Raw genomic sequence first — 13,674 nt, 5'->3', positions numbered from 1 at the left:
AGCTCTAGAATATCGTCTCTCATTGAATTCGTCTCTAATTTTGCCCACTTGTTTTATGTAATTTCTTAATTTTCGACTCTAGATTAGTTGTAGTTAATAATATTTGAAAAATCGCTTGAATATGTTAATTGTCATAGTTTAATTTAGCTGATAGTTAATCACAAGTTCCTGTGGGTATGATATCTGGACTTACAATCTTATATTACTTGTACGATCACGTATACTTGCGTGTGCGTTTGAGAGCAACATGCAACATCAGCGTAAACTAAGCAATTTGATTAGGTGATAAATCGATCCTTCACAAAATTGGGCTAGGTAGAAACAAAAATAAAACTGTATATACTACGAGGGCAAGTAATAAGGCCTAGATACCAAAGGAGTGATTTGTTGGTGAAAAACTTTTATTCTTTGTCTCTTGAAATTTGATGGTTCTCTCAGAGGAATTACAAATAGGATACTGCACAGTGCTTAAGAAAACAGAGAAATGGCCCCATTATTATTATATATGTAAGCAGGGAAGTCATTATTTATTTATCAGAGCACAACATGAACATCATCTCTCTTAATTAAGAAACAGAAAACCCCATATATATATTCAAGGGAAAACTTCAATAAGAGACCTAAGGCCAAAGATTGGTCTAATATTGTAACGTGTAAAGCCAGCTTTAAGGAATAGTTTTTCCCATTCTTTCTCAGTCCTTTCTTTTCCAGTGAAAAACATTACCATCAACATGTCTTTCATGAGCTTTACTTGAGTCATGTCTGGTTCATCTTCGTTTGTGTCTAATACTATGTCAATGATAAGGACCTTCTTCCCTTTTCTCCCCTCTTCAAAGTTTTCTGCAATAGCTTCTCTGCATTTCTTCAGAACCTTGACACAATCCTCATCGCTCCAGCTATGCAATATATTCTGCAAAAGCAATTAATACTAATTACTATATGTGACATCATCGTAACGAATCTTAATTTAATTTGCACAAGTGGTATGCCAACTTCAAAGATGGTTAATCAGATATATCAAACAGACGTAACACAAAAGTTTACAGTTAATAAGTACGGAGCAATACAAACAGAATCTAGAAGATTAAGTCCATGTGAGAAATTTGGAGTTAATTCCTTGGATAGTACGCAGAATTAACTCAGTAAAGTTATATTTGTTTTATTTAGGACAATAAAAACATCTAACTTTAGCTTTGTCACATAACTCTAGCCACAAAATCCTATTTCTTAAATCATAAGACCCATTTAATCTGACCCGAAGCAAAATGGGTCTATTTTAAAATAAATGAAACCAATCAAAACTTGTTCAAGTTTTGTTTCAGTCGTCTGCCCTTGCTCTCCCTTCGTTCCTTCTTTCCCTTTCTAGGTAGAAATCATTTTTGTGTGGACTTCTAGTTTTGAATTTAAGTTATATTGAAAATTTTGATTGATTGTTCTTCTGTGTTAAGACATTGATTAATCCACCTACTTGTTTTGTATTGCTCTGATGTGTTATTTCTTGGTAAGGTAGCAAGTGAAGTAGCTTTCTGTTTGTCAGTGATGTTGTTTTAATCTCCATTTGTGAGTTGAATCACCCAATCAATTTCAAAATTTATGATCAATATATCCAAGGGGTGAAGCAGCAGGCTCTGTCTGTTTCGTTAATTTTCGTGTTGAAAAAGAATAGTAATCTGACATAGCTGCCATGTAATAACCTATAAGAGAAATAAGCTTTTCTAGCTAGAGTTATTGTCTAAGAGACAAACCTAAAAGTTAAATAATTTTATGGTCCTAAACAAAACAAAAATGACTTTGACGAATTGTTTCTATAACTTGGATGATCATCTAGGAATTAACTCGAGAAATTTGTAGTTAGAAGGTTGTGCCACGGATAGAGTATAATAATTGGAGAAAAGATTCTCAAGCTCTAAAAGCTGAACAAATTGTTCTTGACTATCTGTATAGGATTAAACTTAAATGCACTATTTTTGCACGATTGTGTATTTAACCTGATTTATTCTTGAGGTTACTAATTCCACTTTTATTACTGATAGTTACGTAAAGCTATCTTTTAGGTGAAATGTCAAGCATACGTATAAGTTAAACATATGTCAAGAATAAAATTCTTGTGCATACCTTAAACAAAATGGCATCAGCGTGAGGAATAGATTGAAACATATCCCCTCCAACATAGCTTAAATTCTCACTTTGTGGCATGTTGGCAACAACATGAGGAAGATCAAGAACAGTGCATTTCAAGTGAGGAAAAACCTCCAAGATTGTCTTAGCTATAATCCCAATGCCCCCTCCAACATCAACCAATGAGTTCATCCCCTCAAAAACTTCTTTACAATCCTTGACAACTAATCTCATCATTTGGGAATCACTAGCCGTTCCTTCATTGAAATCTTTGTCGAATCTTGGATTTTGTGCACAAAATTCCCACATAGGTACCCCATGGGCTGTCTCAAATGCTGTGGCCTCTTCATTCTTATTGTGAAACCATTCAAGCATTAGTTGCCAAGGAGTGACAACTATAGGATCAATCATTACTCTAACGCAAGGTGACAAGTTTGGGAATTCAGTCTTAAGAAGCAGCCTTGAAGGAGTTGTCAAAATATATCCATCTGTCTCTGAGTTTTCGTCGATCTTTGCTGTAGCAAAGAATCCAGAGTGCACCAACAGGCACATTAGCCGATGAATGCCAATTGATTTTGATGAGGGAAGTTTGAGTGCCGAAACAAGTTCAGGAAGAGTGATTGGTTTTTTGTGGTTATGTACAATATCTGGTATGCCTAGTTGAATGGCACAATTCAAGGCCATGGAGTTTGCATAAGCGAATGCATGTTTGTAGATGTGAACCTGTGCTTTGAACAATTCACTGGCTGCTTCAACATTATCAGTTTCCATTAGCTCAGGAGTCAGGAAGTTCTCCAACCTTGATGCTGAAACTAGGCTAGTGATGAGCTATCTTTATGTTTGAAACTGATGGGATGAGAGCTTTACAACAAACTGTCCATTTATAAAAAAGTTAAAGGTTGGGTCGGGTGGGCCATGGGTAGTTTATTTGGGTGGGAGCTTTAAAAGTTTTAAATTATTTTTTAATTAGAAGAAGAATTTTCCCGGATCTCAACCAAGTTTTAAATAAGTTCATGTGATAGTATTGTATACAGGTGAAACCGAGCTCATGATGCATCCTAACCTCCGACGAAAATAAACCAAAGCTCGAGACATGACAATAAGGGGCCGAAATCGAGCCAAAGTCCCACCGGACTAGAACTCGGGGGCATGACGCCTGCCTTCGAGAATATCGAGGCCATGATCCCGGAATCGGTCCTAGCCTCGAGCGACTTTGAAGAACATTGTCAGACAATCCAGCATAGCCAACAGAAGGCCGAAATATTTGGGACCGGCCGAATATTACGGCAGAGATCTCGGCGCGTATCGATAAGGAGTCGGCAGTCAGTGAATCAGAAGTTTTTTTTTTACCTTTTATAGAGTTGTACCTAAAATAGGACTCCCTACTATATGAAGAGGGTCTAATAATTCATTTGACACATTGTAATACGCACACAAAAGCAATACATTATTATTTTCTTTATCTTTAAGCTCTTGTTCTTCTGTTTATCGACACCGGTAGTGGTAAGCCCGGCTCGAGGAAATTTATTCTATCAAGGCTGAAATCATCCAACTCGTGTGGTTTGGACTTATCTTATCTTTATTTACTCAATAGCAACTTAATTTATCGCTTTGTGTTAAGTTAATCTGCATATCCTTAAAACCAGTTACAAATTTAATTGTTATCTAATTTTGAGGGAAAACAGTTTGGCGCCCACCGTGGGGCTAAGGATAATAGTGGCAATTTGATACAAATTCCCGTAACACACCTTATTTTACACTTGTTCTTTGAAGTGTCTTTGATTCCAGGTTAAAATTGAAATGTCAAACCCGCAGTCTGCTCCTCTAAACACGGATACGGAGTCCAGCCACCATGGCGAAAAAAACAATGCAGCACCCGGTAACGAGGTGCCCCCAGTCAATCTCGGTGGAGTCCTGGTGGCGGATCGCATCGACGCCAGTTCGCGTGTGGCCAACAACACAAATTTTCCTACCGATCCCAAGAACAGCGTACGTAGGGAAGTCTGATCAATTGCCCAAAATACACACGACGGTGAAAATGATGGGATCAACTTACGAGTAATCTTCAAAATGTTACAGGTTCAACAAGTGGCGATAGCCCAGTTGCAGAACGAAAGCCGAGCGCCAAGCAGGGTTTAGCCCGAGCCATCACGGGAAGTCACCCATAGAAATGGACCGATCGCGGAGAGGCCGAATGAAAATGAATTGAGGACTTACCCCGAGATCATAAAAATGCTCGAGGAATTGACAAAACGGATATAATCGGGGGAGAAAGAAATCGAAGCAAATGAATAAAAGGTGGAAACCTACAATTCCAGGGTCGATCAAATCCCAGGAGCACCTCCGATATTGAAGGTCCTGGATTCTAAGAAGTTTGTTCAAAAACCTTTTCCCCTGAGCGCAGCGCCGAAGCCGATCCCAAAAAAGTTTCGCATGCCCGAAATTCCTAAGTACAATGGAACGACCGACCCAAATGAGCATGTGACCTCCTATACATGCGCCATCAAAGGGAACGACTTGGAAGATGACAAGATCGAATCTGTCATGCTGAAAAAGTTTGGGGAAACTCTATCCAAGGGAGCTATGATATGGTATCACAATCTACCTCCTAATTCTATTGACTCGTTTGCTATGCTTGAAGATTCAATTGTAAAAGCACACGCCGAGGCTATCAAGGTCGAGACCAGAAAGCCAGACCTTTTCAAAGTGAAGTAGAGGGATAACGAGATGCTCAGGGAATTCGTGTCCCGATTCCAAATGTAACGGATGGACTTACCTCCGGTCGCAGATGATTGGGTCGTTCAGGCCTTCACCCAGGGACTCAATGCTCGAAGCTCATTGGCTTCACAATAGTTAAAGAAAAATCTGGTAGAATACCCAGATGTCACTTGGGCCGACGTGCATAATCGGTATCAATAAAAAATCAGGGTCGAAGATGATCAACTCGGGCCCCCTTTTGGGTCCGTTTATCTTGTCAGATCAGTTGATAGAGTCGGGAGAGACATTGATCGTGAACCACAGTCGAACAAGGATTGATATCATCCATACAATGGAGACCGAAGAGGTGGTGGACCTGGGCGAAACCCTGTGAAAAGTGAAAGGAGTGACCGGGGTCAAAACAACCAGGGACTCATGAGTAGAAACAGTTTCGACAGGCCCATCGGGCCGAAAGAAGCGCCAAGACTGTCGGAGTATAACTTTAACGTTAACGTCGCCACCTTCATATCCTCCATTGGACGTATCAGAGACACAAAATGGCCTTGACCTTTACCGTCCGATCTAGTCCAAAGGGATCCTAACCTAATATGCAAATATCATGGCACTCACGGTCACAGAAAGGAAGATTGTCGACAATTGAGTTAAGCGTGTATTAATTGATCCAGCTAGCTCGGCCAATATCATGAGATCGAGGGTCGCGGAACAACTCGGCCTGTAAGATCGGATTGTGCTCGCGGCCCGAGTCCTAAACGGGTTCAACATGGTATGTGAGACCACTGAAGAAGAGATAACATTACCGGTGAATACCATCGGGACCGTTCAGGAAATAAAGTTCTATGTAATCGACGGATACATGAGGTACAATGCTTTGTTCGGGAGACCGTGGATTCACAACATGATGGAAGTACCCTTGACTCTGCACCAGGTGTTGAAGTTCCTAATGCTGGGAGGAATAAAAACAGTTTATAGAGAAGAACCGACCACAAAAGATATGTTCACAATCGACGAGGTGGTCCCGATATCCACAATTACGACACCAAAGGAGATGGGTCCAGTCACCAAGGGAGAAACCAAATAGCAACTACTGACACCAATTTCATCCCAACAGAATAAGAAGGAGATGGGCGAGGACGACGACTACGGGGTTCCCAGGTCTTTCATAGCTCCCGATGATTCTGACACTACCAAATCGACAATCGAGGAACTGGAGCAAATCGTATTGATCAAACACTTGGCCGATCGAAAGGTATACCTGGGCATGGGGTTGAATCCTGAGCTTAGGAAAAAACTCATTCAATTTCTTATAGCTAACGAAGATTGTTTCACTTGGTCCCACCTTGATATGACAGGGATCCCGCCGGAGATAACCACTCACAGACTAATCTTGGACCCGAAGTTCCACCCGGTCGAGCAGAAGAGGAGACCCCAGTCCGAGGTCAAACATGCTTACGTCAAGGACGAGGTATCTAAACTCTTTAAAATAGGATCCATCTGGGAAGTAAAATACCCAGACTGTCTAGCAAACATAGTAGTAGTCCCTGAATCTTTCCTTTTGCCTAACATAGATCGTATGATCAATGCGACGGCCGACCATGAGATCCTCAGTTTTCTCGATGTCTGTTCCGGGTACAATCAAATTTGGATGGACCCGAGTGATCAGGAAAACACTTCCTTCATCACCAAGTACGACACCTAATGCTATAACATGATGCCATTTGGACTAAAAAATACCGGCGCCACTTACCAACGCCTAGTAAATCGGATGTTCGAAGAACAAATAGGAAAATCAATGGAGGTTTACATTAACGATATATTGGTTAAGTCCCTGTGAGCAGAGGGCCATTTGAAGTATTTGCAGGAAACCTTCAGCATATTGAAGAAATATAATATGAAGCTGAACCCGGAGAAATGTGCATTTGGAGTGGGGTCCGATAAATTCCTCGGATTTATGGTATCCAATCGGGGGATCGAGATCAACCTCGATAAGATCACGTCCAGCGAAGATATCACTGTTGTGGACAACGTGAAGGTTGTGCAAAGGTTAACCGGACGTATAGCCGCCTTGGGTCGATTTATCTCGAGGTCATCCGACAAGAGCCACCGTTTCTTCTCACTGTTGAAGAAAAAGAATAACTTCTCATGGACCCCGGAGTGCCAACGGGCCTTGGAGGAGCTTAAACGATATCTGTCGAGCCCGCCGCTGCTTCACACGTCGAAGACAGATGAACATCTATACCTATACTTGGTAGTATCAGAGATAACTGTAAGTGGAGTCCTGGTCCAGGAGGAGAAAGGTCTGCAATTTCCAATTTACTATGTTAGTAGGACTCTCGGCGAGGCCGTAACTAGGTACCCTCACCTAGAAATGATGGCGCTCGCTTTGATAAATGGCTCTAGGAAGCTAAAACCGTACTTCCAATGTCACCCCATATGTGTCGTAACCACTTACCCATTGAGGAATGTAATGCATAAACTTGAGCTCTCGGTACGGTTGGCCAAATGGGCCGTAGAGATTAGTGGGTACAACATAGAATATCGACGTCGGACAACAATTAAGTCTCAAATTTTGGCAGACTTTGTGGCCGACTTTGAACCGGCCCTAATACTTGAGGTCGAAAGAGAGTTGTTGTTGAACTTGGGGACCTCTTCGGGAATTTGGATCCTCTTTACGGATGGCGCCTCGAAAGTGAAGGGGTCCGGACTTGGAATTGTATTGAAATCGCCCGCAGGTAATATAGTTAAACAATCTATCAGGACTATAAAATTAACTAACAATGAAGCCGAGTGTGAGGCCATGATTGCAGGTCTCGAACTGGCCAAAAGCTTGGGGGCAGAGGTGGTCGAAACTAAGTGTGATTCCCTCCTCATGGTGAACCAAGTTAATGGGACCTTCGAAGTCAGACAGGAATGAATGCAAAAGTACTTGGATAAACTGCAGGTAACGTTACATCGGTTCAAAGAATGGACTCTACAACACGTGCCTCAGGGTCAAAACAGCGAGGCCGATGCCCTTGCTAACTTGGGATTGTCGATCGATGACAACGAGTTCAACTCGGGGGCGATCGTGCAACTCATGAGATTGGTAGTGGAAGAAGGTCACGCTGAGATAAACTCAACAAGCCTGACTTGGGACTGGAGAAACAAATATATGGAATATCTGAAGACCGAAAACTGCCTTGGGACCCAAAAGAATCGAGGACTCTGCGTATGAAGGCGGCCCTGTTCAACCTATCCGAAGACTGCACATTGTTCCGGAGAACATTCCAAGGCCCACTCACAATATGTATAAGACCCTAAGACACTGACTATGTTCTGAGGTAAATCCACGAACGCACCTGCTGAAATTATTCGGGCGCCGAATCATTAGTTCAGAAAATAATCAGAGCCGACTACTATTGGATCGACATGGAAAAGGACGCGAAGGAGTTCATTTACATCGGTTCAAGGAATGGGCTCTACAACACATGCCTCAGGGTCAAAACAGCGAGGTCGATGCCCTTGCTAACTTGGGATCGTCGATCGATGACAACGAGTTCAACTCGGGGGCGATCGTGCAACTCATGAGATTGGTAGTGGAAGAAGGTCACGCTGAGATAAACTCAACAAGCCTGACTTGGGACTGGAGAAACAAATATATGGAATATCTGAAGACCGAAAACTGCCTTGGGACCCAAAAGAATCGAGGACTCTGCGTATGAAGGCGGCCCAGTTCAACCTATCCAAAGACTGTACATTGTTTCGGAGAACATTCCAAGGCCCACTCACAATATGTATAAGACCCTAAGACACTGACTATGTTCTGAGGGAAATCCACGAACGCACCTGCGGAAATTATTCCGGCGCCGAATCATTAGTTCAGAAAATAATCAGAGCCGACTACTATTGGATCGACATGGAAAAGGACGCGAAGGAGTTCGTACGAAAATACGACGATTGTTAAAGGCATGCTCCGATGATTCATCAACTCGGGGAGCTACTACATTCAGTCTTGTCCCTCTGGCCGTTCATGAAATGGGGAATGGACATTGTCAGCCCCCTTCCATGGGCAACCGGTAAGGCTCAATTTATACTATTTATGACTGACTATTTTTCTAAATGGGTGGAAGCCCAGGCATTCAAGAAAGCCAGGGAGAAGGAAGTCATTGATTTCATCTAGGACCACATAATATGTCGGTTTGGAATGCCGGCCGAGATCGTGTATGGCAATGGGAAGTAGTTCATCAACAACAAAGTAAGCAAGTTTCTCGAAGATCATAAGATCAAATGAATCCTGTCAACACCATATCACCCTAGTGGGAACGAGCAAGCAGAGTCCACAAAAAAAACATACTCCAAAACCTCAAAAAGAGATTGACCGAAGCTTAAGGAAAATGGAAAGAACTCTTGCCCGAAGTCCTATAGGCTTACCGTACGACCTCGAAGTCCAGTACCGGAGCTACCCCATTCTCGTTGGTTTACGACACTGAAGCTCTAATACCGGTCAAAGTCAGAGAACCGAGTCTCGAGTTCCGATATGCAACTGAAGAATCAAACAATGAGACCATGAATACAAGCCTGGAACTGTTAGATGAAAGGCGCAAAGACGCCCTCGTCCGGATGGCAGCCCAAAAACAACTGATCGAGAGGTATTACAATCAAAGAGCCAACCTTCGACACTTCAATGTCGAGGACTTAGTGTCAAGGAATGTCACATTGAACACCCGGAACCCGAATGAAGGAAAGTTGGGACCAAACTGGGAAGGTTCGTATCAAATTATCGAGATCACCAGAAAAGGGTCGTACAAACTCGAAGCAATGAACGGTTAACGACTACCGAACAACTAGAAAGTAACTCACTTGAAATGATATTACTGCTAAGGTACGACCCCGTTCACTTCTTTTATTTATCTACATTTTGGATTAACACTCGTAGGTAGTCGCCAAAGAACCACATAATTTTTTAGTCCTGAAAGCACGCGTTGCACTCTTTTTCCCTTGAACCGGTTTTGTCCCAAATGGGTTTTTCCGCAAGGTTTTTAACGAGGCAACAGTGGATCGTGCTAACTTAGAATTGAAGATTGATTGTCAACAGTATTCGAGGCTACTCTATAATCGACCTCAAACACTAGGGGGCATCACTCTTGGAAAACGATTTTGGTAAGGAAAGAAACTTTGTGCTCGAATAGTCTAGGCTCGATCGATAGGATTTACTGTATGGGCCAAACGGTTATAATGAACCGTGCCCACATAGACCACTCATGCCCGGACACAAAGTTTGAACACATGTGTAACTTTGTATATTACGCACAAAATTGAAAGGAAGTTTCTACCTTGCGAATAAATATCTTGCCCTTTGAAAATTTTTCTTTGTTACATTTGATCCCCCGAAGACATCGAGGCCAAGGGCCACCTCACTCGAAGACTTCCACTCAAGGCAGGTTCGGACATCCCTAGATAATAAAGTCCGGGGGCACAAAGCTTATTTGGCAGTGCTCGAACTTTAAAGGCTACGGCCACCCCCATTCGGGAACGGTTATCTCGGTTAAACCCAAATGACTCAGGGTAACAAACCCACTTGGAAACACCCAAACTAAAAAGGCTACGGCCTTAATAAAATGGCTCGGAGACGTCCGAGACCCGTGACAAAAAAAGAAACTCCTTCAAAATTTCTAAACCGGTTCATAAGGCTACCCTCGGCAAATTATAATCTATAAAGTTCTAAATATTTTGGTGAACGTTTTTGGTCGTAGCGAGACCCCATGAATAGTAAACAAAATAATATCGAAAGAAGGGCCTGTTCAAACCTCTGGGCAAGACCTAAATATTACATGCTAAGGCATTTCGATATCTTTGCAATCATAAAGAACAAAGAGAAAGGAAACAAGCTTAAATACTGTCGAAGAGAAAATAGAGCCTTATATATATATATATATATATATATATATATATATATATATATATATATATATATATATATATATATATATATGAAAAGATCTTTACAAAAGTCAAATGGCCTTGAACAAAAAAAAGTACAAAAGTACAAAAATACAAAAACAAAGAAATATATGCAAGGCACTTAAACGGCCTGGTCTCCACCGGAGCCCGCCTCGTTACCAGTACCATCAGAGTCTTCTCCGCCCCTGGATCCGTCTGAACCCTCAGAGTCTTCTTCATCCTCAGGATACGCCAGTTTCTTGGCCTCGACTTTGAACACCTTAGCATTTTTGACCTCGGTCGATAAATCAAATCCCCGAGCATGAATTTCTCCGAGGGCCTCCCTTCGTGACTGCCACTTCACGTATTCAATGGTATCTTTCAGCTGATCCTGGGCTGCCTCGACATTGGCCTTATACTGGGCTACCATCTCGTCGGCATAAGCTTTGGTCACTTCAACCACCAACTTGGCTGCTTTAAGCTCCTTGGCATGTGTCTCTCGATCGGAAACGACCGAGCTTATCTGAGACTGTAGCTCCTCAACTTTTTGGGACTGATTTTTAGACTTCTCCTTTGCCGCCCGAAGCTGGGCTTCAGCCGAGGCCAATTATGCCCGAGCAATCTCCTTTTTCGAGGCCAGGTGGTCCATTCTATCTCTCCACTCTTCGGCCTCGACCTTGACTGCATCAATCTTGGCTCGGAGTTGGTCGATCCGATGAATCTTCTGCTAGACCTACGGGTTCGGACCATTAGTCACCGAGTCTAGTTCATCATTACTAACTTCAAATATTTTTACCTGTGCAATCAGGTCGGCGTGTTCTTTTCGAGCCACTTCTAATTCAGCTCGAAAGCTCTTAGCCTCTCCTTCACGCTGCTCGCTGAGAAGTTTGTAGGTATCTCTCTTCTCAGTAAGCCCTCTGACTTCGGCTTCGAGCTGGTTCAACTCATCCCGATACCGGAGAAAAGTTTCATGGTGAAGCATCGAGGCCTACAAATACGAAGAAGAATATTAGGATTATCAATGAATTAGTTCAAGTATAAGAGGAGAAATTGAAATCATCAAGAGTTATCTAAAGTTACCCGATTCAGTACCTGTTGTGCTTCGTTGAACATGCAGGGCGCGTATATCTCGTTCATTTTGGCTTGGTCTTCCTCGGTCACCAGGCACCGAAGGTAACTGGCCACCCATACAGGGGCGGAAAAAACCTGGATATCCTCCGGAACAGAGATGATGGTGGATATCTTCTGGTCAGGATCCACGTTCGGGGCAGGGAACCGGTTGATCAGTTTTGGGCACGAGGTAGGCCCACTTGCTCCCAAAGACGGATTCTTCTTCGGTACCTCTAAGTCACCCAATTCGTTGACGTCCTCCGTGGCAGTGGAATCCACGCCATCAAAAAAGCTGCGGAAAGGGTCGTTTGCCCATGGGCCCCTCGTTGGAGTGTGCTTTCGCCATTTGGGCCTCGATGTCTATCACATCGATTGTCTCCTTTGGGGCATTTCCCGCATTTCGGGAAGCCTCGGCCCCACGCATCGACCTCTTTAGTTTGAGGCAGATCGGTCTTGCGGTTCTCTGGTTCGGAGGCCCCCTGCCTTTTGATATGCGACGGCAAGTGGGCCACCAGAATATAGGGTTCTTCTTCCTCTTCGGATTCGTCTCTCAGACGATAGAGCGAATCCGAAGACGGTTCTCAGGCACTGGTGCGTTCTTTTGACTTGCGCACCAGCCTTCTTCTTGTTTCCTTTTTCTCGGAGCTCGGGGAACTCGGATCCCTTTTTCTTTTCTTTTCTTCGGTTGTCTCAGAGCAGGGGACTCGGTGGGAGGCCTCAACTCAACGTCCTTAGATTAGCCTGCAAAAAGAAGTAAAGGGAGTATGGGCTTAATATTAAAGAAGTCTCACCATGGGAACGCACCTCCCAACGTCCCTTCGAGAGCTTGCGCCACGAGCGCTCGGAATATGGCATCTGTGATATGATACCTTCGACCCACTCCTTGAGTTGAGGGACATCGTTTGGGACCCGAGCAACGACTGTATGATAAGTGAGAATTTTGACTACTTATTAGCGTCTTTTAGCTTGTGTTCTAGTCTAAGAACAGTGAATTGCATTCCCGAAACTAATGACATGTGCAAAATTACATGAAAGTTGGAAGTTGGACTCCCGAGATGAAATCCGGCCCAAAGAGTAGTAGTCCGAGCACAAGGCAATAAAAGGACACAGAAATATATAAAGTGCGGCCCGCAGAAGAAATTCTGGGAGCACAGAAGAAATTGCGGTCTGCAGAATTCCATCTGCGGCTGCAACCAAAGAAGAAAAATCCAGTAGACTTTCGTGCAAAACAGCAAAAGAAGGGTTCAAGACCAAGATCAGAGAGATGACAAAACAGCCAAGTCCAGAGCTTTATTGAATTGTGGTCCGCAAAAGATTTGTGCGGCCACAGAAGATTATCTTACGGCCGTAATCATACTATTGCGGACCGCAGAAGAGGGTCTTGTAGCCGCAATGCTAAATCTGCGGATCGCAGAAATATGGCCTCGCGGCCACAGCTCAGAATTGTGCGGCCGCAGAATCCTAGCTCCTGCCTGATGAAGAATTATGCTGACCGCACATGGAATTATGCGACCGTAGAACCTCCTGAAGGGCATTTTTGTCCAAAATTTCTAACCTTGTATAAATAGATGAGTTTCACAAAATAAGGTTAAGTTTGGACATCAGCAAGTCCTGTAGCCATTTTGCTTTGTTTCTTTTGGAAGTTTTCTATATTTTGGTGTATTTTATTATAGATTTTATCATTTTAACTTTACATTATGAGTTTAATTAGTATTTTGGCTTCTCTTTCTTTAATTTCAAGCATGAGTAGCTATATTTTTACTAGGGTTGTGACCTAACCCTAGTGTGTTCACCTTATGGGTAATTAAATTA

General features: G+C 42.9%; 2 protein-coding genes across 2 annotated transcripts; both read right to left on the bottom strand.

The window, feature by feature from the left end:
* Positions 1–391: 391 nt before the first annotated feature.
* LOC104119031 (trans-resveratrol di-O-methyltransferase-like) lies at positions 392–2,986 on the bottom strand. Its single transcript, XM_009630424.4, has 2 exons — positions 2,116–2,986; positions 392–910 (listed from the first exon to the last, which is right to left on the bottom strand). Exons 1-2 carry the CDS (start codon positions 2,887–2,889, stop codon positions 596–598), a joined length of 1,089 nt encoding a protein of 362 aa, XP_009628719.1. The 5' UTR covers positions 2,890–2,986; the 3' UTR covers positions 392–595.
* A 7,908-nt stretch (positions 2,987–10,894) lies between these two features.
* LOC138905012 (uncharacterized) lies at positions 10,895–11,889 on the bottom strand. Its single transcript, XM_070193517.1, has 3 exons — positions 11,845–11,889; positions 11,549–11,740; positions 10,895–11,338 (listed from the first exon to the last, which is right to left on the bottom strand). Exons 1-3 carry the CDS (start codon positions 11,887–11,889, stop codon positions 10,895–10,897), a joined length of 681 nt encoding a protein of 226 aa, XP_070049618.1.
* Between the last annotated feature and the right edge of the window lie 1,785 nt (positions 11,890–13,674).

The sequence above is a fragment of the Nicotiana tomentosiformis genome, chromosome 2 (genome assembly GCF_000390325.3).
Source record: "Nicotiana tomentosiformis chromosome 2, ASM39032v3, whole genome shotgun sequence".
NCBI classification, from domain to species: Eukaryota; Viridiplantae; Streptophyta; class Magnoliopsida; order Solanales; family Solanaceae; genus Nicotiana; species Nicotiana tomentosiformis.
Note: the sequence above shows the minus strand (reverse complement) of the source record. Positions and strands in the feature narration are given on the sequence as shown.

What these genes read in the sequence shown, in the direction of transcription:
- LOC104119031 (XM_009630424.4), bottom strand. Translation starts at nt 2,889, where the DNA reads ATGGAAACTGATAATGTTGAAGCAGCCAGTGAATTGTTCAAAGCACAG. An exon ending in CTGATGCCATTTTGTTTAAG is followed by an intron (nt 911 to 2,115) that starts GTATGCACAAGA and finishes TTGCTTTTGCAG; the next exon opens with AATATATTGCATAGCTGGAG.
- LOC138905012 (XM_070193517.1), bottom strand. Translation starts at nt 11,889, where the DNA reads ATGAACGAGATATACGCGCCCTGCATGTTCAACGAAGCACAACAG. An exon ending in TGTTCAACGAAGCACAACAG is followed by an intron (nt 11,741 to 11,844) that starts GTACTGAATCGG and finishes TCGTATTTGTAG; the next exon opens with GCCTCGATGCTTCACCATGA. An exon ending in ACGCCGACCTGATTGCACAG is followed by an intron (nt 11,339 to 11,548) that starts GTAAAAATATTT and finishes GCTGAAGCCCAG; the next exon opens with CTTCGGGCGGCAAAGGAGAA.